The sequence below is a fragment of the Motacilla alba genome, chromosome 21 (genome assembly GCF_015832195.1).
Source record: "Motacilla alba alba isolate MOTALB_02 chromosome 21, Motacilla_alba_V1.0_pri, whole genome shotgun sequence".
NCBI lineage: Eukaryota > Metazoa > Chordata > Aves > Passeriformes > Motacillidae > Motacilla > Motacilla alba.
In genome coordinates this window covers 1,936,295-1,964,236 of record NC_052036.1, presented here as the reverse complement: position 1 = coordinate 1,964,236, position 27,942 = coordinate 1,936,295, and the positions used below count along the sequence as shown (strand labels likewise).

The 27,942-nt window shown below is 49.0% G+C and overlaps 1 protein-coding gene across 1 annotated transcript; it reads right to left on the bottom strand.

Moving 5' to 3' along the window:
- Positions 1-322: 322 nt before the first annotated feature.
- Positions 323-22,836, bottom strand: VWA1 (von Willebrand factor A domain containing 1). The gene is made up of 7 exons (XM_038159970.1): positions 22,226-22,836; positions 16,848-17,411; positions 7,251-7,529; positions 5,980-6,252; positions 4,502-4,653; positions 4,295-4,412; positions 323-1,891 (listed from the first exon to the last, which is right to left on the bottom strand). The coding sequence occupies exons 1-7, from the start codon at positions 22,296-22,298 to the stop codon at positions 1,842-1,844; spliced, it is 1,509 nt and encodes a 502-aa protein (XP_038015898.1). The 5' UTR covers positions 22,299-22,836; the 3' UTR covers positions 323-1,841.
- Between the last annotated feature and the right edge of the window lie 5,106 nt (positions 22,837-27,942).

The following is a 27,942-nucleotide window of genomic DNA, read 5'->3' as shown; positions in this document are numbered from 1 at the left end:
TCTGCCAAAATTTCAGGGGCTCTCCCTGTGAAACAATCCTTACTGGAACTGAGGCTTTATCAAGACCAATATATTTCTATTTTTTTTTCACATTTCCCACACTTTTTTTTTGAGGGATGGGGGTAAAGTTTTGTGTTAACCAGGCTATAGGACATGCACCTAATTGAAAATTATGATTTAACAGGGTGATCTCAGAAGCTTTTCCCAACTTTTATGGTTTTATCAATGCCAGCTTTTTACCCTCGGAACAAAACCCACAATTCCCCCCCCCAAAAAAAAACCCCCACAGATTTGCCAGCAAGCACAAAGGAACCATCCAGTAGCTCTTGTATTTATATTTAATTGTCTTCAAAAGTGTTACAACTGGGGGGGAGAGATGAAAATTAATGCATTAATAAACTATGCAGGGAGTTGTGCAAACTTAATTTCTGTCCTACAGCAAGAAGAAACAAAATCATTTTTATTGCATGAGCAGTTCCAGGGCCTTTGTGATCCTTTCAGCACCGAGATGAATCAGTCACAAATGCACATTCCAGAGGAGGGCACAAATCACCTGAAAATCCCTTTGTAGAGTTAATGAATGACTCACCTCCCTTCTCTCCCTCTCTCCTCAAGGCAGCCCAAGGAAAAACGCTCCGGAAAGGTGAAGATGAAGGATTCAGCTCTCAGCAGACAAAGTCAGGGAGAAAAGTTCCTCTCAGCTCCAAAAGGAGCTGCTTTGAGCTGTTTAAAGAAGGGTTTGTGGGGCTGCACGGGGCTCTCCACAAACAGCACTGCTTCAAAACCAAGTTCCACACGGAGGACAGAGAAGCAATAAATTTAAAATAGAGCAAGAGTTACTCAGGGAGGGTGTTCCCACTGATGCTGGGGTTGAGCAGAGAAATATCTACGTTTCTTTACAGCCCTAAGCCCTGAACTTTGAAACCATTTGCTTGGTCACTAGGCATTTATAATTCATTTGTCTTTTTTTTCCCCCCCAGCTCCCCTTTCCAGAGTGGCTTAGAGACAGTGAGTTCAAGCTTAGGGGCAAAGGGAAATGATCAGATTTGCTCTTTTCTCTTAAAAACTCTGATTTTTAAGTGTAGCTTAAGCTTAGCACTGGGTGGAAGCCCAAGACAAGACACCAGAGACGTGCTGTGTGTGCTCAGAGTGCAGAGGAATGATAGTGCTGGAGAATTATTGCCTGTAATTAGCCACAGGACAGGCTAATTAATCTCCACGAGGACAGCAGCACTCCCATTTGGTGACAAGGGGTTGCAGGAATGCCAGAGCAAGGATCCAGGCAGGAGCACAGAAACAAAAAGAAATGTTTTAGATGGTTTTGTCTGGGTTTTCTGGGCTCTCAGCTGCTCCTGGAGCTCAGCTGAGAGCCCTGGAGGGAAGCACATGCCCAGGATTTCGGGTTTCCTGCCCTCTCCTTCCTCCCAGGTTCCCTGGAGGGACTGGATTGGATTCAGGAGTGGATTTGGCCAGGTGGAACCTTCCTCTGAGCTGAGCAGCCAAGTCCTGGATGTGCTCATAAGCTGCAAAAAGAAACCTGCATGACCTTGAACCACCAGAGAAGAGGCAGCAAGCAAGCAAGAGCGAGGATCCCCACTTTGCCTTCGTTTGTCACTCGTGTTTCTACGAAATGGGGGCAGATTTGGCATTTTTTGTCACTCTGGCTGCTCCATCCAGCCAGGCCGAGCCTTTAAACTGTGGGAGAGCTTGGCTGGGTCAGGCTGTGGGCTGGACAAGCACAGGCTGTCACCTCCAGGGACAGCACAGGCTGGCAGATGAGGCTGGTCCTCCCCTGACTCCTTTTTGTCCAAATCTTTGTCCCTTCTCTGCTGGGAGTCTGCTCACTGCAGCCTGCCACGCTCCCTGTGCCTGTATCCTTGGGCCTCTGTAGCTGCAAGGACACAGGGAATAGAAATGTCAGGATACCAGGAATAAAAATGTCAAAATTCAAGGGATAAAAATGTCAGAACATGAGGAAGAAAAATGTCAGAATACGAGGAATACAAATGTCAGCTTCAGCCAGCCATTCTCCACAGCTGAGTCACAGATCTCGCCCCTTATTTTTATGCATTAAATGCAGAAATAAGTTTTAATAAATAGATTTAGTTGTTTAATATTTGAATAATAATAATAATTAATAAATAAAAGAAATCATTAAATTAATAATAATATAATATTAAATGATATTCAAATAATAAATTTAAGAAATAAATTTATTTTTATCCCTCCATTCTGTTTAGTTTTATCCCTCCATTCTGTTCAGTTTTATCCCTCCATTCTGTTTACTTTTATCCCTCCATTCTGTTCAGTTTTATCCCTCCATTCTGTTTATTTTTATCCCTCCATTCTGTTCAGTTTTATCCCTCCATTCTGTTTATTTTTATCCCTCCATTCTGTTCAGTTTTATCCCTCCATTCTGTTTATTTTTATCCCTCCATTCTGTTCAGTTTTATCCCTCCATTCTGTTCAGTTTTATCCCTCCATTCTGTTTACTTTTATCCCTCCATTCTGTTTATTTTACTCCATTTATTCACATCAGGGATCCTCCGATGCCCGTGACAGAAAGTGGTTTCTGGGCAGCAGAAGGAAGAAAGAAACGTTGTGTCTTTAGAAATGGCTTTAATTGTTACCTGTCCCCTGCCAAGTGAAGGGCAGCCAAGGCTTTAATGAGTTTTAAAAAGCACTTTTAGGAGTCTTCCCACCCTTGTTACCCCAAAGTGGCTCCAGAACTGTCTCCACTGAGCTCTTCTTCCTCCTGCCTGCAATAAACTCCACTAGGAGGAGTCTTACTCCTAAAAACGAAGTAAATTTTCGGGAATTTAATTTGGGGGGAAAAAAATTCCCCCAAAATTGGGGAAAAAAAGCCCAATTTTGGTCAGTCCCTGTGGTGAAACAAGAGCGGTGATGGGCACAGAATATCCCAGCCCTGGGGGCTCCTCTGTGGTTTTGCAATGAATGGAACAGAAACCCCTCAGAGAGAGAAAGGAATGCAGGGTTGGAACTGGAACCTTTGGAGGAACTGAAAAATATTAAGCCACACAGTAGGAGTGTAAGTTTTCGTTTTAAGTAAGCAGAAATGTATTTTAAGTCCCTTAAGAAAGTAAAAAGCCCTGAAGCCTTAAAGTTCAGTAGTGTTCCCTTTCACAAAAGTAACTTGGCTCCAGACATAACTAAATTGCTTTTGTTCCTAGATAGAACAAATAGAACCGTTTGTGGAAATTTTGGGTGAGAACTGACCCTGCTTTCCCACATTGGAATTAAGCTCAGACAGGTGTTGGAAGGATGCTTTAGAATCATGTTTTTAGCTGACTGGATGATTTATGAATAAAATCCCCGTGTTTTGGGGTGCAAAAGAAGTGGTAGTAGCTTCTGCTACTGCTTCTGCTGGGAACATTGGGGCTCTGTGCTGATGCCTCAGGTTTTAGATTTTCTATTTTCCAGATTCTGGGCTGATGCCTCAGGTTTTAACTCTTCTATTTTCCACATTCTGGGCTGCTTCAGTGGGTGGCTCTGGGCTCACAGCAGGGGATGCTGAGCTCTCTGCACAGAGCAGGGACACAAAACAATTCCTGCTCCAGCTGGGCACCAAGGACAAATGATCCAAAGCTCAGCCCAGGAGCACAAACACCGTGGGCTGAGAGAGACAAACAAGCAGGGTGGGACTGCACGGGCTGGAGCTGGACTGGGACAATTCACTCCAAGATGCAAACGGAGCAGAACTTCTCATTTTGTGACCAATCATCCATTTTTTTGGGACCGTTTTGGTTCATCTTGGGTGCAGCCCTGGCTGGGCTCTTGTGCTGCCCAAGGTGGATCCACGGAGGAGATCCTTTAATAAATCCCTGCTTTGTTCTGGAGCTCTGTCCAGCCTCTGCTCCAGGCCAGCCTTCCCAAGGCATCACTCCAAATATTTCCAAGCAGCAGCTGCTCAGGCTGAAGTGTGTTTTCCTCTCCCCATCTCCCAGATTTCTCCTCCCCATCCCAAGCTGCTGCTTTGCCCTAATGCCCAGCCCTCGATGTGCAGTGCTGCTGAGCAGATAACATTCTTTATCTCTGCCCAGCCTCTGTCCTAGCTCAGCCTACACAAAGCATCAATGCCAGAAATCTTTTAGCCTGGGGCTTTAATTGTCTGAACTTTGCCTTCGAGGCTGATGCATTCATGCAATAAACAACTGATGTATTCATGGAATAAACAACTGAAGTATTCATGCAATAAACAACTTTATAACAACCAGCTCCTGTCTTTTTGAAGGGCCCAAACCCTCTCCCAACCCCAAGGATGCCCTCAGCTCACCTGGCTGCCTGTGCACGCTGCGGCACAGCCTCTTGCCAGGCTGGTTGCTGTACACGGGCTGCACACACACCCTGCCCCTGCTGCCCGAGGGCAGGTCGCTCAGCAGCACGCTGTGCACCTGGCAAACAAGGCGGGAGAGAAAGAATTGCGGTGAATTTTAATAAGGGTTCTCCTGCGCTGATGCTGTCCGCTCCTGCCCGGACGCACCTGCGGGGACACGCTGAGCGCGGAGGAGGCGCCGCTCTGCCGCCGGCAGCGCACCCGGTAACCCAGCACGGGCCCGGCCGCGGCGTCCCACGACGCTCTCAGGCTGTTGGGACCCGCGTCCTCGAAGCGGAGGTGCCTCACCCTGGAGCCCTCTGCGGAGAGAAGATCCGTGTTAGCGCGGGGAATGGTTCCAGACGGATCCCTGCTCCCCCGGGGGAGAGCTGGAAACCCAGCCTGGCCTTTGGTGGAGAGAGAAAATCCCTGCGAGAGAATCTCCCTGCTGGAGGGGCTGAGGGGACACAGGCTCGGGTGGCACCGAGGGAAATTCAGGTTGGATGTGGGCAAAATGTTTTTTACAGAAGGGTGATAAAGTTCTGGAATGGCTGCCTGGGAGGTGCTGGAGTCACCATCCCTGGGTGTGTTTAACAAAGCCTGGGTGTGGCACTGGGTGCCAGGGTTGAGGGGCTGGGGCTGGGTTGGACTCCATGGTCTTGAAGGTCTCTTCCACCCTGGGGATTCTGTGATTCTGGGAAAAAGACCTTTGAGATCCACACAAATTCCAGGGAAAATCAGGCTCTTAGAATCACCCTTCCAGCGCTGCAGAGTGCCAATCCCTTCCAGGAAAAGGAGGAAAGGAGGCTCAGGGGTGACCTCATCACTCTGTGCAGCTCCTGAAAGGTGCCTGTGCTCAGCTGGGGCTGGGCTCTTTCTCCAGGAGCTGACAGAACCAGAGCACACAGCCTCGAGCTGCACCGAGGGAAACACAGGTTGGATATTGGGAAGAAGTTTTTCACAGAAAGGGTGATAAAGTTCTGGGATGGGAGTGGAGTCCCCATCCCTGGGTGTGTTTAACACAGCCTGGATGTGGCACTGGGTGCCAGGGTTGAGCTGCGGGGTTGGGGCTGGATTGGACTCTTGAAGGTCTCTTCCAACCCTGTGGATTCTGTGAATTCTGAGCTCAGATTAATTAGTCCTTAACTTTGTCCTGGTTCCAGCATAAAATTCTTTATTTCACTGGCAGTCACCTGCCACGCCCTCAGCTCTGTCATCCCCTGAGCTCCTCACTCCTGAGTCCTGATAAGAGCCAGACTTTGCCTCCTGCAATATCCTCACAGCTGCTTCTCCACAGAGCACAAGTTTCTGCTCATTGCCTTCTTAACTTCATCAGCTCCTACCTTTGTGGTGCCAAATCACCCCAAGGGACAGGCACAGAGGAGTCAGGAGGGAGGGAAAGGCACTTTTCTTCCTTCTTTAGGGAGATTCTTGGATCTGCAGGGGTGCCGGCAGCTCGGCCATGCCCCATTGACAGCTGGCACTGTGCCTGTGACTCTCTTCCAGCCCTGACACATCTACTACACATCCAGAGCTGCTCATGCAGCTTTCCCACCCCAGGGGCTGGATTCTGAGTCCTCTGGCTTCACCTCGAGGCAGGTGACCCTCTAGGGACACTCCTTGTGCTGCCACTTGCCCTCACTCACCTTCCAGGGTGCAGGCCTTGGCTGACAGGGATTTCTCCTTCCCGGATCTATAGACGGCAGTCACTGTCACCAGGTAGGTGGTGTTGGGTGCCAGGTGCTCCACCACGGTGCTGTTGTGGCTCCCATCCACCTGCAGCACCTTGGCTGAGTTCCCTGGGAGTGGCCCATACAGGACCTGGTAGGTGGCCACGCTGTCCAGCACGGGAGCCCAGCTGACGTGGAAGCTGCGAGGCCCAGAGTGTGAGATGACGACCTGAGCTGGGCTGATTTCCTCTGGGAGCAATGGAGAGAGGTGTCAATGAGGATTTAATGAGCTTTATTGACCTGCACCATCTTGGGCTTCAGGGGGGTGGAACTGAAATCAACCCAGCAAGGAACTGAAATCAACCCACTGGAACTGAAATCAGCACATTGGAACTGAAATCAACACAGCAAGGAATTGAAATCAACCCAGTGGAATTGGAATCAACCCAGTGGAATTGGAATCAACCCACTGGAATTGAAACCAACCCACTGGAATTGAAATCAACCCAGCAAGGAACTGAAATCAACCCACTGGAATTGAAATCAACCCACTGGAACTGAAATCAACCCACTGGAATTGGAATCAGCCCACTGGAATTGGAATCAGCCCACTGGAATTGGAATCAGCCCAGCAAGGAACTGAAATCAACCCACTGGAATTGGAATCAGCCCACTGGAATTGGAATCAGCCCAGCAAGGAATTCAAACCCACTGGAACTGAAATCAACCCAGCAAGGAATTGGAATCAACCCAGGAAGGAATTAAAATCAACCCACTGGAATTAAAATCAACCCACTGGAATTGGAATCAACCCACTGGAATTGGAATCAACCCACTGGAATTAAAATCACCCCAGCAAGGAATTGAAACCAACCCAGCAAGGAATTGAAACCAACCCAGTGGAATTCAAATCAACCCAGCCAGCAGACACTCCTCACACAGCTCAGCCCAAAGAAAAGGGTTCTCTACCTTTCAGCCAGAACTGTTCTTGCATGCAGAAAATTAATTTCGTGTACAAGTCCACCTTGACTCCGCCACCCCAGCCCAGTTTTCAGTTTGCCCCTTTCTGCCCCAGCATAAATCGGAGTTATTTTCTGCTCAGAGAGGCTGATCCTGCTCCGAGTTCTCCCCCTCTCACACCCAGACCTCCCTTAGTTCAATCCAGCATCCTGTACCTCCCCTCCAGCCCCGGGTGGGAGACAGGGACCCTGTCCTTGTCCCCAAGGCCCAAGCCGTGCCCGTTTTACCTGGCAGAGTGGTGACCCTGGTGCTCTGGGGGGGGAAGTAGTGCACGTTGGATTCGGGGATCAGGGCCACCTCGTAGGTGGTTTCTGGAGCCAGGTTCTGCAGCACGAGGCTGCTGAGCGCCCCGGAGAGCTGCAGTGTCCTCCTGGCCGCGGGGTCAGCTCCGGGGCCGTACTCCAGGCTGTAGTAGCCGGTGTCCTGCGACAGCAGCGGGGGCCACACCAGGCGGAAGCTGCTGGAGGTGACATCGGTGGCGTGCAGCCGGTTGGCTTGGATGACATCTGGAGGGGGACAGGGACAGAAATCACTGCTGGCATCAACCCCCAGAGCAGGAGCACCTGCAGCCCCAGCCCTTCTGGATGGGAGATGCAGCTGGCAGCACCTCTGAAGTCACCGAGGTGTGGAGTTGGATTAAGTTTTTTTTGACTCAGGGATGGAGAAACTGAGAGGTGTTTTAAAAGCTTTTATGTAATTTTTTAGGGTTTTTTTTTTTATTTTTTATTTTAGATACTTGTATTTCTATATTCACTATATTTATAATTTTATATTTATCATATTCATATTTAATAGATATATTCTATATAGTTCTATCTTAAAATATGTTATATTTCATATTTTTATAAATTTTTATAATTTTTATATGTTCATATATTTATATTTTTACATTTAAATATTTTATATTTATTCTTTAGTATATTTATATATTTATCTATTTATTTAAATATATCAGTATTTCTATAATTATTTAAATATATTTATATATGTAGTTATATTTTATATATTTATATTTCACATATTTTTATTTACATATTTGATATATATTGAATATCTTTTCATTTTTTAGTTTAACATGAAGGATGAGACAATACAGATGTTATAATTCACGTTATCACCATCAGAAGCCAACTCTTTCTCAATTATAATACATTATAAGTGTTCCTTGGCCCATCAGCTTTTGCAACACTATGCTGTAAATGTCTCAGAGCTAATTATCTAAAATTACCTTTGGTGAGTCCTATTGCAATGTATCTCTCACAGCTCTATTTCCTGAAGCACCTCGCCCAGAGATCTGGTCTAGATCGAGGGATCTGGTTTAGACAGAGATCTGGTTTAGACAGAGATCTGGTCTAGACCGAGAGATCTGGTTTAGATAGAGAGATCTGGTTTACACTCAGAGATCTGGTGTAGATCTAGAGGTCTGGTCTAGATCTAGAGATCTGGTCTAGATTGAGAGATCTGGTCTAGATCTAGAGATCTGGTTTAGATTGACAGATCTGGTCTAGATTGAGAGATCTGGTCTAGATCTAGATATCTGGTTTAGACTGACAGATCTGGTTTAGACTGACAGATCTGGTCTAGATCTAGAGGATCCGGTCTAGATTGAGAGATCTGGTCTAGATAAAAAGATCTGGTCTAGATAAAAAGATCTGGTCTAGATCTAGAGATCTGGTCTAGATCGAGGGATCTGGTCTAGATCTAGAGATCTGGTTTAGACTGAGAGATCTGGTTTAGACTGAGAGATCTGGCCTAGATCTAGAGATCTGGTTTAGATTGAGAGATCTGGTTTAGACTGAGAGATCTGGTTTAGACTGAGAGATCTGGTCTAGATCGAGGGATCTGGTTTAGATTGAGAGATCTGGTTTAGACTGAGAGATCTGGTCTAGATTGAGGGCTCTGGTCTAGATTGAGAGATCTAGTTTAGACTGAGAGATCTGGTCTAGTTCTAGAGATCTGGTTTAGATCAAGAGATCTGGTCTAGACTGAGAGATCTGGTCTCGATCTCTAATCCAGTGTAGAGAATGAATTCTCCACTAATTCCTTTCCCTGTGGAAATCCCAGCCAGTGAAACCAAAGCAGCAAATCCCTGCCCAGGAAGCAGCGCCGAGCGTGCAGAGCTCCGTTCCTCCCTGCTCTGTGCCGCTGCCCAGGGGCAAAGGGCAGCCAGTGGGCAGTGCCCAGCCCTGCTGAGCCAGCTGGACTCAGCCCAGCTGAGGTCACTGAGCCCCTGAAGGGCTCACAGAGCTCCCTTGTTCGGTGACATTCAACACTCAGAGCCCTCTTGTGCCACCCCACCTCTCCCTGCCCCTGAGGCACAGAATCTCCACCTCTCCCTGCCCCTGAGTCACAGAACCCACAGAATCATAAAACCCACAGAATTCACAGAGCTCACAGAATCACAGAACCCACAGAATCATAAAACCCACAGAATTCACAGAGCTCACAGAATCACAGGGTTGGAAGAGACCCTCAAGACCATCGAGTCCAAGCCAGCCCCAACCCCTCAGCTCAACCCTGGCACCCAGTGCCACACCCAGGCTGTGTTAAACACACCCAGGGATGGGGACTCCAGCACCTCCCAGGCAGCCATTCCAGAACTTTATCACTCTTTCCATAAAAAACTTTATCACCCTTTCTGTGAAAAACTTCTTCCCAATATCCAACCTGTGTTTCCCTCGCTGCAGCTCGAGGCTGTGTGCTCTGGTTCTGTCAGCTCCAGACAGAGCCCAGAGAGCCCAGCCCCAGCTGAGCACAGGCACCTTTCAGAGACAGAGCCCAGCCCCAGCTGAGCACAGGGTGGGAGAGACCTTCAAGACCATGGAGTCCAACCCAGCCCCAGCCCCTGAACTCAACCCCGGCACCCAGTGCCACACCCAGGCTGTGTTAAACACACCCAGGGATGGTGACTGCTTCTCTTCGAGGCTCCAGACCACAAATGCCAGGCACAAATCCCTCTGGTGGTGCTGGGCAGCTCCCTCTGCTCCTCGACCCTTCTGACATGCCCATTTTGGGCAGAATTCCACTGTTCTCTGGTCTTCCAGAGGGGCACAAACACACAGGACTTTGTTTCTACCTCCAGGGAAGTGACATGGAGATCTCTTCTGGTTTTAAAGGATTTTTAAAAGCCTTGAAACGCCCCTAAATCCTTTTGACAGAACCTTCCAGCTCGTGCTCAGCACTCCAGAGCACTCTAGGCAGCTCTCACTGGCTCCCCATTGCACAGAGGCGAAGGGAGGCACAAAATTCCTCCCAAAGCTTCAAGCTGGGGCTGCTTTGCTCTTCCCTTCAGCTGGGAGAGGATCAGCTCTCCTCCTCCGAGCTGCTCTGAGCCCTGCCAACTTCCCTGCACCAAATAAAGCAGCCTCAGTTTTTCCTCTGAGCTGTTCCCTGGCTCTCCCGGGCAGGCAGGCAGGAACATTTCCCTGCTCTGTGCCCATCCCATCCCATCCCAGCCAGCAGCACTCCACCCACTCAGGAGTCCCGGGGCACTGCGCCCTTCTGGGAGCCGGTTACTCTGATATTTCATGAAAATCCCTTTGCCAGGGTTGTTTCTCCTGAGAAGCCTCCGAAAAGAAATGTAACGATGATTGTCTGCTGCTGTGGGATGTGGCAGGTGAATCTTTGATCGGTCTCATGTGGACGGTGTTTACCAGGCATGGTTTAGCTGTGTCCAGGCTCTGAGCAGTCACAAGTTTCTGTTATTCATTCTTTGCTAGCCTTCTGATGTCTCCTTTCTCTTTCTTTAGCACAGTTTTAGTAAATCATTTTATTTTCATGGAATATAATATAAAACAACAAATCAGCCTTCTGAAACGTGGAGTCAAGATTCACATCTCTTCCCTCGTCCCGAGCCTTAAACCCCAGGGGCCAAGCCACAAAGGAACAGGGAGCACAGGAAAGGTCTCAGTGCTGCCAAAAATCCTGCCAAAAGCTCAGGGAATGGAAAAAAGTGAGGCAGGGACACTGTGAATGAAGGGACAGATCAAAGGACAGGGGCAGGGAGCCCCCAGCAAACAGCTCTGCCCCTTGTTGCCAGAGCCCTGGAAGCCTTCAGCGTAGGAAGAGGGCAATAAACCACAGAAAAGAAAGAAATAAATGCCCACAATTGTGAGAAATTGATTTGTAGGGAGCTCTCAAAGCCAGACAGAAGGCTCACACAGCGTGCATCTGTGTGCAAACCTGGAGATGAGAAATGCTGATTTAGAAATGCCGTGGGATGGGACAGACATTGCTGAGAGAGAAGTGGAACCAGAAACAAGTTTCAAAGGGTGGCCTTACAAAAAAGATTAGATACTTTGGAGAAATGGAACTGTGAAAGATGCACTGTAGCAGGACCCACGAGGGGTAATTTTAGACTATTAACTTTAAAACATCTACAACATAGTCCAGCTAAAGCTAATAAGCCAAAAAAACCCCACTTATAATGTACTATAATTAAGAAATAACTTCTGATTGTGATGGTGTGAATTATAACGTCTGTATTGCCTCACCCTTCACATGAGACTGAAAATAAAATAAAGGTTTTTAAAACACCTCTCAGTTGCCCCATGTCTGGGTCAGAAAAGGGCTTAATCCAACACACAATGTGGTTCCCAGCCCCTCTGCTCCCAGAGAGAAGCAGCAATCATTAAAAATAATTAATAATAATAAATAATAATAAATAATTAATATCCTGTACTGAACCCAGGCCATGCCTGCCTGGTGACACTCAGCTGGTGACACTTTCCCTCCACCTCCTGCCTCTTGGTGACACCAAACACTGCTCTGGAGAGATCAGGATCAGACTTGCAGGAACGCTGCCAGTTTCATGACGAGGGTAAGAAAAAACAGCAGCAAGAGCAGAGCAGATCTATCCCAAATCCCAGCTGCAGCTCCTCAGACCCAGCTTAGGACAGGCTCTCCTGCAGCTCCTCAGACCCAGTTTAGGACAGGCTCTCCTGCAGCTCCTCAGGCCCAGCTTAGGACAGGCTCTCCTGCAGCTCCTCAGACCCAGTTTAGGACAGGCTCTCCTGCAGCTCCTCAGGCCCAGCTTAGGACAGGCTCTCCTGCAGCTCCTCAGACCCAGCTTAGGACAGGTTCTCCTGCAGCTCCTCAGACCCAGCTTAGGACAGGCTCTCCTGCAGCTCCTCAGGCCCAGCTTAGGACAGGCTCTCCTGCAGCTCCTCAGACCCAGCTTAGGACAGGCTCTCCTGCAGCTCCTCAGACCCAGCTTAGGACAGGCTCTCCTGCAGCTCCTCAGACCCAGTTTAGGACAGGCTCTCCTGCAGCTCCTCAGACCCAGCTTAGGACAGGCTCTCCTGCCTGGCTGCAGCCTAACCTGGGTCTGAGAAGCTGCAGCTGGGATTTGGGACAAATCAATTCTGTGTTCTGGTTCTATTTGATGTGAGGGGGGAAAGGTTCTGATTCTGCACCTGCAGGGTCTGGGATGTGCTCACCTGCTTGGGCTCAGCGCCGGGTGAGACCAGCAGGGCACAAAGCCTTCCCTGCAGCAGGACTCAGCCAGGGCCTGGCTTTGGGGCAGAAATGCGCTGCCCTGAGCTCATGTGGGATGTGGTGATGCCCGGGGCTTGCTGGGCACGCAGGCTCCTGCAAAGGCTGGCTCAGGAGCTGTGCCAAAGGCTGGAAGGAGCCAGCAGCCTTCACTGAGCACAGAGCAAGTGGCTGCAGGCACGGGGCTGATGTCACCTCGGAGGAATGCCCGGGTTTCACAACCAAGGGGGTCCTTCCCCAGCAGGAGAGCACCAAATGCCACGTTTTGGGCGCAGCTGAGATCCAACAGAAGGAACCTGAGCTCCTGCACAGCCTGAGAACCTTCCCTTCCCTCGGGGAAGGGTGGAGGTGCCTGCCAGGAGCCAGCTGTGCCACAGCCAGGCTGGCTGGGAGCTGCTTTCTGCAGAACTCCTGCGTGGGCTGAGGAAAAACAGGCAGTGGGGACCCCCAGCCATGGCCAGCCCGTCCTGCAGCCCTCCCAGAGCAGCAGCAGCAGCAGCTCTGGAGCCATTCCAGCTCCACTACATCCCAGGAGTGTCTCCCTGTGGAGGTGGAGGCTCCTCAGCCCACCTGAGGCAGCAGCAGCTTGGCAGGAAGCCTTGGTTTGGAATTTCTGTGGAGCAGAAACGGCCCATTCCTGGAGAGGAGATGGAAGGAGGAGAGCAGCTCTTGACAAAGCTTGTTTGTGCCTCTCCAAAAGCCTCCACTGTTTTTTGGGTTTGTTTTTTTTTTTTAAAAGCAGCAGGAGATGAAGATAAGAGAACAGTGATAATTAAACCAGTCTGGGCCACTCCAGAGTTGGAATTAATTAACTCCTGCCTGCCAAGATGCTGCCTGTCCCTGCCATGCCAGGAGGGGTGGTGGCTGAGGGCTGCCTCCTCCAGGTAGGCAGCGGTGGACTTAAGTGGCTTCATTCAGGTGAAATCAGGCGATGTGACCAAAATCTGGCACTTTGCAAGCCTGGATTCGTGTGGGAACCTCGCCTGGCATTAAAATCCCAGCCCAGGAGGTTTCAGACCTGCTGCATTCACAGAATGCTGCCCTCGGGCGCAGCAGTTGTGACCTCTGCAGGGTTTATGATCTCCTTTGTTCTTTTGGGGTTTCACCCAAGAAGACATGGCTGTGATTCCTCTTCATTCTTTGGGGTCTCACACAAAAAGACACAGCTGTGACTCCCCTTTGTTCTTTTGGGGTTTAACCCCAGAGGACACGGCTGTGACTCCCCAAACCTTTGTTCTTTTGGGGTTTAACCCAAAAGGACAGTGCTGGGACTCCCCTCAGCCCTTTTGGGGTTCCACACTGGTGCTCCCCATGCAGGTAGCTCCGCAGCAGCGGCGTTTCCAGTGGCATTTCCCTCTCCCAGCCACCACTGCAGCCCTGCCAGGAGCCAGAGGTAACGCTTGGCCTGCCGAGGCAGGGCTGGGCTGTTCTTCCAAAGCTGCGCTGGCCAAGTCCGACCGTGGATCTGGCAGATGTGGAACACGTTAGAACAGGGGATTTATGGAACAAAAACATTCCTTTCCTATAGTCTCAATGCTGACAGCAGGCACCATCCTCGACTGTGTTTTGTAAGAGAAACTGCAGGAGTTGGAGGTCTCAGCCCTCGATGGAGTATTTTGGGGAGTCAGATCTATCCCCAACTAGAGCTGGAGGGAGCTGACAGGACCAAATCCTTGCCAGGGACACACGTCCCATTTTAGATGTGTCCAACACGTTTGTGTTCCTCCACCAGCTGGCACAGAGACAGAAACTTTTGAGAGAAAAAAAATAAAACCCACCCTGAGTGTGAAAATCAACTCAGGGGGCTCGGGCACTTTGTGTCCACAACCTTGCTGAGGTGAAATCCTTCCTGTTTGGGAAACCTTTGGTTAACAGCCTGTGCAGGTGGGGGCATTTTCCTGCTCTGCCTGGGGTGTGCAGATGCCTGACCTGCGTGACTCATCTCAAAGACTTGTGGGGTTTTAAGGAATTCAGATGTTTTGCTGCCTGAGTTCCTCGTTCCCAGCTGAACTCCTCACGAGCACAAGTTCATCTCACTGGAGGGAATCTGTCCCACTCACTCAAATATTCCAAGGGCAAATATTTGTCCCAGACCTCCCGGAAGGCTTGGTTTATATTTGGTCCTGTAGCACAGTGGGCAAACCCCCCCCAGTTTGCCAGGGCAGCGCTTTGGGGTCGGGATGAGCGTGAGATTTGGGGGATTCTCCCACTGCCCACCCCACAAACCCACCCGTGGAACCCCCTGAACCCTTCCCCCTCAGGGAAACCCCCGGGGCACTGTCTTGGAAGAATTTACCACAGAGTTTTCCCCACTTAGGCTGAATAAAAGACTTCCCCATGGAGACTTGCACGACGCCACGACCCACTCCTGCTCCCTTCCCCAGGTGCCCCAAATCCTCACGGACTGTCCTTTGTTCCCTCTATGGTTGTGGTGGCCCTGGTGGCCAGCCCCATCTTCCCTCTAGGTTTAATGCCCCTTGTGCCACACCATTTTTAACCCCGTGCACCCCACACGGTTCTTTCGTCCCCGATTTCCCTTCGGCACGCCGGAATCAATAAACCCTCACTGGAATTTATCATTCCGAAAGCCCCTGCGCCTCTCTTGGCCGAGCTGGCCCTGGTGAGCGTGGTGTGGGTGCTCTTGACTGCCCGGCCTGAATTTTCCACAGGAAAATCTCCCACCCAAGCTCTGTCCACAGGAGATGCTTGCTGGGGAACAGGTGACGGTGGCACTCGCTTTCTCTTGGAACACAATTCTCTCTCCCGGGATTTCTCCTGGGAAGCCAAAAGCCTGTGGGAAAGCTCAAAGAGAAAACAGTTCCTGCCTCTGTTCTCTGCTCCTGCTGTTTGTGCGCGTGCGGAATGTGCTGGGAAGATTGTTTACCTGAAGGGGTTTGGTAATCAGATTCTGGTGATTAGTTGTTTATATTAATTAACCAATCACTCGAAGCTGTGCCCAACTGTCTGGAGAGTCTTTAGTATGATATAGTGTAGTTGTAATATAGTATTAATATATGCATTATATTATATATATTATATATAATGTATTATATATGTATATAATATATGTACATGTATATAATATAAAACATATCTGTGTGATGTAACATATAATATAAATAATATATATTATATATGCATATAAGATATGTACATATATAATAAATAATACATATTTATGTAATATATATAATAGAATAGAATATATAATATATAATAGAATATATAATATATTATATATAATATATAATATATATTATAGAATATAGAATATTTATTATATAATATATTATATATTATATATTATATATTATATATAACATATATAATGTAATATATAATATAATATATATTATATATGTGTACAATAAATGTAATATAATATAATTTTTAATAAAGCAATTATTCAGCCTCCTGAATCTGGGAGTCAGAGCACATTATGGCCCAGCTGGGGGATCACCTACAGCAACAGGGAACAGCATCCACCACCTAAACCCCACCCTGAGCCCTGCTGCCACCTCCCCGTGCCAGCCTGTGGGAATCCATAACATCAGAGGGTTTTGGGGAAGCTTGAAAAGGCCTCAGAGACAGCAGAGCTGTGCCTGGAGCTGAGCAGGAGCCAGGAGATGGGTCAGCAGCAAAGTTATGTCAGAAGGAGAAAAGCCATGAGGAAGAGAACGATGGTGTGGGTGTTAACGCGTGGCTGGAGTAACTCCCTGAGCTGCAGAAAAGTGAACCCAGAGAGATGTCAGGAAGTTTTAAGCTGAACAGTGCAGCTCTGTGGGGTGTGTTTGAAGGCTCACAGGCAGCTGTTGTACTGGAAATAAGCAAGCACTGCTTTAAGCAAAGGTGATGTGCTTCTGGGGGTTGGGTGGAGCTGCTGGCAGCGGGCTTTTGCTTTGTGCGATTGGGCAAAAACCCTTTAAAGGGAGCTGAAACATTGAATTCTTTGTGTGCTGCCTGGGATGTGAGCTGCTGGCATCTTCCCATTGTCAGGGCCATGGAATGAGGCTGATGCTGGAGAATGCACCAGCTCCAGGCACCTTCCTGACAGTCCCGTCCTGTTGGTGATTTCACAGAATCACAGAATCATGAGGTTGGAAGAGACCTCTAAGATCATCGAGTCCAACCTGTGCCCTGACACCTCAACCAGCCTACAGCACCCGTGCCATGTCCAGTCTTTTTTAAACCCATCCAGAGGTGGTGATTCCACCACCTCCCTGGGAACAGCATTCCAATACTTTATTATTCTTTCGGCAAAACATTTTTTCCTAATACCCAACCTATACCTTGGCTTTGTACCCAGCCCCCAGCTGGCGATACCAGCCTACCTAGGATGCCATCCCTGAGCTCCTTGGTGATGATGGGCAGGTCATCCACGTCCACAAAGTGCAGGTGTTTGTCTGAGGGCTGGCTGGCAGCGGCCGAGAGCTGCAGGAAGTTTCCGCGGCCGGTGCTGACGATGAACACGGTCACCCCCATGTCCTTCAGCAGCTGCATGGGCTCGGAGATGTCATCCGTGGAGAAGCCATCCGTCACCCACACCAGCACCTTGGGCACGTCTGGCCGGGCCCCGGCCTGGCCACTGAAGAGCTTTTCCTTGGCGTAGGACAGAGCTTTGCCCGTGTTGGTGTCACCCATGAGCTGCCGCGTGTCCCTGATGGCTTTTCTCAGCGTGCCGCTGGTCAGGTGCCGGTCGAAGGGGAACTCCATGGTGGGAGTGGTGCTGATGTGGATGATGCTGGTCTGCACATCCCTGGGGCCGAAGGTGAAAGGCTGCAAAAGGTCCCACATGAATTCCTTGACTTTGGAGAACTCATAGCGGGAGACGCTGGCAGAGCTGTCCAGCAGGAAGAGGAGGTCCCCCTCCGTGTTGGAGCTGGATGGCTGGGGAGCTGGCAGGGCAGAGAGAAGGAACAGCGTTAGTGGAGTGAGCCCAAAACCTGCACAGCCGCCTGCAGCATCCACATTCTCTGGACAGAGAGACAAAATCCTCTCTCTCAGGTTTTTTCCTGAAGAAGCACAGAGGGGAAGCAGTTTTTATCTCTGCTTGCTGCTCCCAGTATTTTGCCCATGTAGAATGCGCTGGGAAGATTGTTTACCTAGAAGAATTTTCTGGTAGAAGTTGTTTATGTTAATTGGCCATCAAGCCCAAGCTCTGTGGGCTGCTGGTCTGCAGACAGTCACGAGGTTTTCAGTTAGTAGTAAGTATAAATCTTTGTGGATTATTCTTTAGTGTTCTTTGTAGTATAGCATCTGTTTAATATATAGTATAGTATAATGTAATATAATATCATTTAATAAAGCAATTGTTCAGCCTTCTGAATCAACGGGGTCAGATGCCAATCACCCCCCGAGCCTCTTTTACAATAGGCACCTGCTGGGGAAGCTTGGCTGTCTTGTGCCAAACCCCAGGATTCAGGGAGAGGCACCAGGGATCCCCTGGAACAACAGGAGAGCACTGAGGAATGGAGAGAGTTAAAAGTTACCTGGGAGTGACTGTTTATGAGGGCATGGAGGGACAGGGTGAGGGGGATAGCTTCAGACTCACAGGGAGGAGGCTTAGATGGGATATTGGGAAGAAATTCCCCATGAGGAATTCCCTAAATGAGGGTGGTGGGGCTGCCCAGAGCAGCTGTGGCTGCTCCTGGACCCCTGGAAATGTCCAAGGCCAGGCTGGAGGGGGATTGGAGCAGCCTGGGACAGTGGAAGCCGTGGCAGGGGTGGGATGGGATGGGGTTTAAGGTCCCTCCAACCCCAATCATTGCCCGATTCTGTGCCCTGCGCCCCAGCTGGATCCCAGCCAGCTCCGTGTGACCCAGCACAGCTCACCCCGAGCCACGGACACTCCCCTGCAGCACCCTGGAGCTCGGAGCCAGGCAGGAAACGAAAGTGAAGTCCAGGAATCACCACACCACCCAGCAGAGCTGAACTGTGACCCCACAGGTCCCTGCCACCACATCCCAGAGCTCCCCGTGGCATTCCAGCAGGGCTTGGGGTGGGCGAAGGCGAAGCACAGCTCGGAGCTCTCTGGAAGGAGCACAAGGCACTGGTCTGGCTGGCAGGACACGGGCAGAGGTCTTGGCAGCACGGGGCTGCTCCTGCCCTCTGCTCCTCAGTGCTTTGGGAAGCGTCCCTCAACTCCCAAATGTTGCAAGGAGCAGCTGGGAAAGCGTCTGGCCCTGGCAGGGCAGGGATCAATGGCCAAAGGACGTTCCTGCAGCAGTAAACAACGGGGTCATGCGCACGAGCACCGGGAGGGAGCTGGGAATTCGCCCCAGGAGCCAGAAATCCCACTGCTGCCAGAGCTACCTGCATGGGGAACAGCTGGGGAACACCGGAGTGAAACCCCAAAAGAACAGAGGGGAGTCACAGCCGTGTCCTCTGGGGTTAAACCCAAAAGAACAAAGGTCTGGGGAGTCACAGCCGTGTCCTTTTGTGTTAAGCCCCAAAAGAACAAAGGGGAATCACAGCCATATCCTTTTGTGTGAAACTCCAGAAGAACAAAGGTTTGGGAAGTCACAGCTGTGTCCTTCTGGGTGAAACCCCAAAAGAACAAAGGGGAGACACAGCCGTGTCCTTTTGTGTTAACCCCCAAAAGAACAAAGGGGAATCACAGCCATATCCTTTTGGGTTAAACCCCAAAAGAACAAAGGTTTGGGGAGTCACAGCCATGTCATTTTGTCTGTACCCTGCAGCTCTGGGGCACCACAAGAGCGGGGTATCACATTCACATCCCTTAAATGCTGGTTTTCCCCATTACTCATTGCTGTTAATTAGGGAGAGCCCCAGCCTGACCCCACAGGGCTCTGCCTCGGTTAACAACCACTGGTTAACCAAAGCAGCAGCTGAAGGGCAGGGCTGTGTTTTGGAGCTAGAGAGACCCTCTGTGGGTCAAGCAGAAGGCTTCTCCTCCATTCTAACCCCATCCCACGTGTAACACTCGCTCCCGCGTGAGGTGGAAACGAATTCCTCCCGTTCAGCAGAAAGAATCCATTAAAAAAAAAAAATCCCAGACAAAGGCTCTCCCGCCATCAGGAGCGTGGCGAGGCTCACAGAGCAACCAGACACTGAAATCAGCCTCCCCTGCAGGTCCAGCCCTTCAATTCCCTCATCCTTCCTGCTGCTCCTTGTCCTGCATCCAGCACAAACATGCCCCCCGTGCCAGAGGTGGGGCGGGAGGTTCGTGACCAGCCAGCCCTGCTCACGCAGGCAGCTGCTGCTCTCAGGCGCTTCCCTCGCTTCAGACGGCGCGGCGAGGGGCCAGAGGAGGATTTCTCACTTTTCGGGGGGGATCTGGAGGGAAAGGGGCACCTCTGAGCACTTTGCTGCCTCCTGAAGTGCCAGGGACAGCTGCAGATGTGATCCCTGCTCTGCCGGAGGGACACGCAGCAGGGTCCTGCTGTCACCCCCTACGCGATCCTGGGTCGATGCCCTGGGCTCAGAAGTGTTTTGAAGGGCTGGATATGGGAGCAAAAATGTCACCATGGAAACACAACGCTGCCTGCTGGCTTTTCCAGGAGGAAAGCAGCTGGCCAGGCTTCCCCTGAGCTGACAGGAGACATCCGCTCACGGAGCTGGGAGCTGAGCAGGCTGCGCAGCCTGATTCCCACTGCCCCGGGGCTCCCGGGGCTCCCTTACAGCCAGCAGGGATCATCTCCTGTCTGGGGTAACCGGCTTTGACATCCCACCGCGGTGCTCTCTCAGCGCTTGTGCCGGAGCCCGGGATGGGAGGATTTTAAACTTCGTGTGCTTAAAGGCACAGATCCACAAGGGAGCACTGCACTGAGCTGGGGCTGCGGGGAAGCTTCCAAAAGGGAACGATGGCACTGGGATTGTGGGTGTGGGGTCGGTCAGAAGTGCGTGATGTTGCAGGGTGGAAAGCCCAGAGTTTGGGGTTTTAGACTATAGAAATAAATATGGAGCAAGATGGAGGTTTTAGGGTGGGGGCAGGTTTGTTCTTTACCTTCCTCTCCATGGGTAAAGTGTTCCTGTCCCTGTGCCCGTGGCACAGCACCACAGCCCCCCTGGACAAGGCACCAGCCCCTGCCAGGAGCTGTGCCACGCTGGGATGGGCATCTCCTGCCCAGAGGGACAGAGGCCAAAGGCAGCTCATGCTAACCCAGCTCATCCCAAACACAGCACATCCTAACCCAGCTCAGCCCAGAACCAGCTCATCCTAACCCAGCTCATCCCAAACACAGCTCAGCCCAAACAGTGATCAACCCTAACCCAGCTCAGCCCAAACACAGCTCATCCTAACCCAGCTCAGCCCAAACACTGATCAACCCTAACCCAGCTCATCCCAAACCCAGCTCAGCCCAAACACAGCTCATCCTAACCCAGCTCAGCCCCTAACCTAGCTCATCCTAAACAGTGATCAACCCTAACCCAGCTCATCCCAAACACAGCACATGCCAAACACAGCTCATCCTAACACCAGCTCAGCCCAAACCCTGATCAATCCTAACCCAGCCCATCCCTAACCCTGATCAATCCTAACCCAGCTCAATCCTAACCCCCAGGCTGCCTCTGGAATGGCACAACCCCTCTGGAATGCCAGGGCTGGCTTTGTCACAGCCCCTGAAGGCCTGAGCATTGTTCAGAGCCCGGGCTGGGAAATGCCACGCGCTGGGGAAATGCCACAGGCTCCCAGGGTGGCAGGAGGGCAGGACAATGGGAATCGCTGCTGCCTGAGTGGACTTGGAGTGCTGGGACAACGCCAGCAGCTGCAGCACCGTTCCTGCCCCAGCGGGGACACCGAGGGACAAAAGCCAGCCTGGGACACCGAGGGACAGAATCCAGTGGGACACTGAGGGACAAAAGCCAGCCTGGGACACCGAGGGACAGAATCCAGTGGGACACTGAGGGACAAAAGCCAGCCTGGGACACCGAGGGACAGAATCCAGTGGGACACCGAGGGACAGAGCCAGCTCCCCGTGAGGGCTCTGAGCCCCAGCCCAGCCTCTCTTGTGCCCCAGCTGCAGGCACAGAACCAACCAGAGCCATCCCTGCAGCCACAGAGCCATCCCTGCAGGCACAGAACCCAACAGAGCCATCCCTGCAGGCACAGAACCCAACAGAGCCGTCCCTGCAGGCACAGAACCCAACAGAGCCATCCCTGCAGGCACAGAGCCCTCTCTACATCAGGACAGACTGAACTGCAGCAGGACAGACTGAACTGCATCCCTCAGCCACCACTGAGGGGTGAGTCCTGCCCGGGAATGGGACCTCATTCATCCATCCCTCCATCCCCTGCAGTCCCTCCCCAGTGCCAGCCCTGCAGGACTGACCCGTTATCACTCCTGCCCCGTTATCATCCCCAGCAGCAGAACGCGTTTTAGGGCCGAAGCGATCGAATCCCAGAGCTCAGCAGGGCGCACAGCGTCAATCGCCCCCTGGGCTTCTCCCCGAGCCCGTCCTCCAGCCCTCGGTGAGGACTTTTCCCCGGGGTTGCTCTGAACTCTGCACGTTTCTGGACGATTTCCTCTTCCCCACTGGGCACAAACAAACAAACCAACCAACCGAAAATCCCTTTCTGAGCAGCTCCTGCAGACAGGGCGGTTTGTTCCTCGTGCACAAGCGCTTCCAAACACCCAGAGCAGCGGCGGCAGCAGCGCTTTGGGCTCCGCTTTTATTCTGGAAAGGGTTCTGGAGGCAGGAACGGGGTAAAAGCAGCACGGGAACGCTCCCCTGCCCCGGCACTCACCTGGCTCAGGTGCGCCCTGTCCCGCAGCGCAGCGCAGCCCCAGCAGGAGGGAAAGCACCACCCTGGCCAACATAGCCGAGCCCGATCGTGGCCGAGCTAGCCCAGATCCACCTGCGGGGGCTCGGCAGCAGCCGCAGCTCGGTCATGGTCCGGCGGCAGCAGCTCCCCGAGCCATGCCGCAGCTCCGCCGGGCTCCTGCAGGGAATTCTCTTCCCTTCCTTCCCCCTCACACTGGTTTTAAAGCCATAAATCCATGCTGGCAGCCAGGGCTGGAGCAGAGGCGGCTCCTGCTGCTCTTCCTTCGCCGAGTTAAGCTCGCCCCAGGAGCGGGGTTTAGTCCTTGTGCGGCTGGGCTTGGTTTGGGGGAAAAAAAAATAAATAAAATATATATCTCTTTTATATGGATAAAACTTTGGCTCTGAGAGGCGCGGCAGCAAGCCAGTAACTAGAGAAGGGGGAAAAAAAAATAAAAAAGGAAAGAAAAGCTGCGAGAAATCCAAAGTTGTGCTGGTGTGGAATGAGCTAGAAGAAGGGAAAAGGCGTTTATAAAGGAAAGGAAGAGTGGGAAAGGCTGCCCTGCCCTGGGAATGTTGGCTAATCTTCTGGGAGGAGCATTCTCAGCTCCCGGGGCTGCCCACAGGGGCCCTCCCAGGGCTGGGGACGCTCGAGGTTGTGTCCCCTGGGTCGCCTCTGTCGCTGCTGCGGCCACCAAGACGCGCAGGGCTCGAAGGAAGGAGCTGCTGCCCCGGTGGGAAAGGGCAGGGAGGTGTTGGAGGTACGGATGTGGAGAATTTGGGGTTTTTTTGTGTTAATAAATATTGGTTTTTAAGGAAATGTTGTGTTCGATTTGAGGTTGTAGGGAAAAAAAATCGAAGTTAATTGGTATTTGGTGAATTAATTGGTAAAAATTCAAAGTTAACTGGTAAATTAATTGGTAAAAATTCAAAGTTAATTGGTAAATTAACTGGGAAAAAAATCAAAGTTAATTGGTAAATTAATTGGTAAAAATTCAAAGTTAACTGGTAAATTAATTGGTAAAAATTCAAGGTTAATTGGTAAATTAACTGGGAAAAAAATCAAAGTTAATTGGAAAATAAATTGGTAAAAATTCAAAATTAATTGGGAAAAAATCGAAGTTAATTGGTAGCTAGAATTATAAGGGTGTGGTTGATTAGAAGTGTGTAATATCACAGAGTAAAAAACTTAAAGTTTAACCTTAAAAAGCCTGATAACAAAAAAAAACAGTTAACCATTTTATGCCTTATTAATGAAATACTACGAAAGTCACTACTATAATATAAATAAGAAAAAATAAACATAAATAAGAAAAAATAAATGTCTAAACCTAAACACAAAATGCCACATTGAATATCTTCAATCCCAACCTCAACAGGAAAAAAAATAAAATTTAAGAAAAAACAAGCACCAAAAAAACCCAAAACCCCCCCAAAACACCAAAACAAAACAAAAAAAAACTCCCAAAAAGCAGCAGGGAGCAACACTGGGAATGGCAGCTGGCACAGGAGCAGCCCAGGGATCATCTCGCTCAGGGTGGGGTTAAACACGGGCTCAAATCTGGGATCCTGGGCCAAAGAAAGAAAAACCTGGGATAAATCTCTCACTGGGAAGGGAGCAAACCCCAAAGATTTTGAGGTTCGGCCTCTCTGCGCGGGGAATTTCTGCCAGAACGTCACAAACCCCACCCCAGTTCCCAGGTGAGGAGCCAACAATTCCCTTTTCCCCCTTTCCTCTGCAGGGTTTTCCCTCTGGACACGTCCGAGGTGGCACCAGCAGAGGGAAAAGCTGGAAAATTCCACCCCAGCTGTGAAGAGAGGCATCAATCCTCATCCCCCTGCCGTGGGGAGGGAGCAGCCTGGAAGGCAGCGGAGAAGGGAAGCTGGGAGGCTTTTGGGATTCCAGGCACTGGTGAGCAATATTTCCTCCAATTTTATTTCCTCTCCCCTGGGAACTGTAAAAAATAAATAAGTAAATAAATAAATAAAATCTCGCCAGGAGTTAGGGCTGCTCAGAGTGGAAAAAAGTCGTATCACAGGATTTTCCAAATGGAAAATCAAGCTGGAGATCCAGTTTAAAGAAAAAACAACATGGATTCAGAGAGCTGAGGGCACTTGTTTGTGTTCCCCTCCCAGTCTGGGGCCCGGCTGCATCCCAGGATGTTGTAATTTTATCATTAAAATGATAATTTCTATTACATTTTTATGAACTGCTCCTCTCTGAGCTGCAGCCCCTCTCTCCAAAGGCTGTGTTGGAAGCTTCAGAGGGAGGAGAGGCTGAGGCAGATCCATAAATTCCTAAAACCTGACCCAGACATCCACCTGCTCCCATCATACCCTATAATATCCCACCAAATCCTGTCCCATCCTCCTCCTGCCCCATCTCCAGGCCCATCCAGAGCCCCTGGCTGGATAAAGATGGTTCCCTTCCATTCCTCACTTCCCAATTTTATCATTAAAATGATAATTTCTATTACATTTTTATGAACTGCTCCTCTCTGAGCTGCAGCCCCTCTCTCCAAAGGCGGTGTTGGAAGCTTCAGAGGGAGCAGAGGCTGAGGCAGATCCATAAATTCCCCCATCCCGTCCCATCCCATCCCATCTCCAGGCCCATCCAGAGCCCCTGGCTGGATAAAGATAATTCCCTTCCACTCCTCACTTCCCAATTTTATCATCAAAATGATAATTTCTATTACATTTTTATGAACTGCTCCTCTCTGAGCTGCAGCCCCTCTCTCCAAAGGCTGTGTTGGAAGCTTCAGAGGGAGGAGAGGCTGATTTCAGATCCCTAAATTCCTAATATCCACCTGCTCCCACCAAATCCCACTAAATCCCACCCAATCCCATCCCATCCTCCCCCTGCCCCATCTCCAGGCCCATCCCGAGCCCTGGCTGGGTAAATAAAGATGATTTCCTTCCATGGGTTGCCGCTGTGGCAGCACCTGACCTCCAATCAAGGTTGAAGGGTTTGAACTCCCCCGCTGGGCAGCCAAGAAGGAGCTGATGGCCAGAAATTGGGGGCAGAATTTAAAGGGTCGAAAGGCAAAAAAATCCTGGTGAGGAAAACAGAACAACCCTCTGCTCCTGGCGCTGCAACGTTTCCTCTGCTCGGTCTTCCGTTGCATTTTTGAGAAGGTTTTAATGAAACCTTCCCAAATTTTTTTGGAAGCGAGCAGCGTTTCTCACAAGCTCGCCCACCGTGAAGGTGATTTCTGCTCGTTAATTAATGATTTCTGCTAATTAATTTCTGCTCAGCTGCAGGCCAGAGGGCACCAACTTCAACTCCCTGACCCCAGAAATGCCAGCCTGGGGTCAGGCCCTGGGTTTGCCACTTCTCAGTTACCAGCAGGGCTCAGCCTGCAGTCAGCTCTTATTTTTGTTCGACTTGGAAGACAAACTACAAAAATAGAAGTGTTTACTGACAGCATTCACCAGTTTTATGTTTCTCAGAGGATGAGCAGGGCTGGGGATGACTCCTCAGTGAGGTAAGGTGGAGCTTATAGATGATTTCTTCGAGCCCAAAGCGCCCTAGAAGGCGCAGAGCAGGAGAATGAGGGCGTTTGTGGGGTGAGGAGCAGCAGCCCGGGCTCTGAGCGCTGGATTTTGGGTGCCTCGAGCACAGGGATTTCATTTTATCCTTGTTGATGTTTGGAATTGCAGGAATTCCACAGGTGGAGTAGGCCCAGAGACACTAACCCCAAAAAAACCAGGCAGGAAACACCTGAGAAATGCTGACCCCACAAAAAATACAGGCAGGGAACACCTGAGAAATGCTGACCCCCAAAAAAACCAGGTAGGAAACACCTGAGAAATGCTGACCCCCAAAAAAAACAGGCAGGGAACACCTGAGAAATGCTGACCCCAAAAAAAAACAGGCAGGGAACACCTGAGAAATGCTGACCCCAAAAAAAAACAGGCAGGAAACAGGTCCAGGAACACTGACCCCAAAAAACCAGGCAGGACACAGACCCAAAAACACTGACCCCACAAAAAAATCAGGCAGGAAACAGGTCCAGGAACACTGACCCCAAAAAAAACAGGTGGGAAACACCTGAGAAACACTGACCCCATAAAAAAACCAGTCAGGAAACACCTGAGAAATGCTGACCCCACAAAAAAACAGGTCCAGGAAGACTGACCCCAAAAAAACAGGTGGGAAACAGGCTCAGAAACCCTGAAACTCCCAAAAATACAGGCAGGAAACACCTGAGAAACACTGAACCCCAAAAAACCAGGCAGAAAACAGGTCCAGGAACACTGACCCCAAAAAAACCAGGCAGGACACAGACCCAAAAACACTGAGTTTTGTGGAGCTGTTGCATGTTTTTGTGAAGAGAATTTGAGTGATCAGGTACATTTATATAATAAATATTTTTAATTTCAGATCTTAAAATTTGTATGATTATAAAAGTCATAAACCAGAACCATTTAATATAAATATTAATTAAAAATATATTAATGTTAAATTAAATATATAAATATAAAGATTATAAACAATAAATTAAATATATAAATGTAACTATTATAAATGTTAAATTAAATATATAAATGTAAATATTATAAATATTAAGTTAAATATATAAATGTAAATATTATAAACATTAAATTAAATATATAAATGTAAATATTATAAAAGTTAAATTAAATATATAAATGTAAATATTATAAATATTAAGTTAAATATATAAATGTAAATATAATAAATATTAAATTAAATATATAAATGTAAATATTATAAATATTAAATTAAATATATAAATGTAAATATTATAAGTATTAAGTTAAATATATAAATGTACATATTATAAACATTAAATTAAATATATAAATGTAAATATTATAAACATTAAATTAAATATATAAATGTAAATATTATAAATATTAAGTTAAATATATAAATGTAAACATTATAAACATTAAATTAAACATATAAATGTAAATATTATAAATATTAAATTAAATATATAAATGTAAATATTATAAACATTAAATTAAATATATAAATGTAAATATTATAAATATTAAATTAAATATATAATTATAACTATTATAAATATTAAATTAAATATATAAATGTAAATATTGTAAACATTAAATTAAATATATAAATATAACCATTATAAATATTAAATTAAATATATAGATATAGATATTATAAATATTAAATTAAATATATAAATGTAACTATTATAAATATTAAATTAAATATATAAATATATCAGCAGAGGCTGATCCAGATCTGCCTGAAGCAGCTTTTCCCCGCAGCTCCTCCATCCTTGCCTTCGGCTGGGCACGAATTCAGCCCAAAGGCACCATTTCACACCCCCCCTGAGATTCTCAAGCAAAAAAACCCTCAAAAATGTGAAATTCCAGCCCCGTTTCCTGCAGGATGCAGGATTTGAGCGCTGCTTCTCCCCAGCTTTCTGCTCTTGGCTCGCCAGGAACCCAAACAGCTCCAGAAATCGGGTTTAATTCTGGCCAGGGACAGGGCCGTTTTTAGCCCCGGCCTGTTCTTCGCGTGGATCATTTCCTTTATTTCTGGACTCCTTTGTCCCGTCTCCATCCTGTCCGGAGAGCCCGGCGCCCTTGGAAAAGCCCAGATTTAGAGGATCCCCTTGGGCCCGAGTTTCCTGAGGAATTCCCACCCACGCCAGGAGCTGCAGCTTCCCCTCCAGCGCCTGGAGAGCTCCCAGCCCCTCAAGA

Bases quoted from the DNA above. Each gene is read 5' to 3' on its own strand.
- VWA1 (XM_038159970.1), bottom strand. From the start codon at position 22,298: ATGTTGGCCAGGGTGGTGCTTTCCCTCCTGCTGGGGCTGCGCTGCGCT. The intron at 7,530-16,847 runs GTAGGCTGGTAT...GTCCCCCTCCAG, and splicing joins GCTCAGGGATGGCATCCTAG to ATGTCATCCAAGCCAACCGG. The intron at 6,253-7,250 runs GTAAAACGGGCA...CATTGCTCCCAG, and splicing joins CAGGGTCACCACTCTGCCAG to AGGAAATCAGCCCAGCTCAG.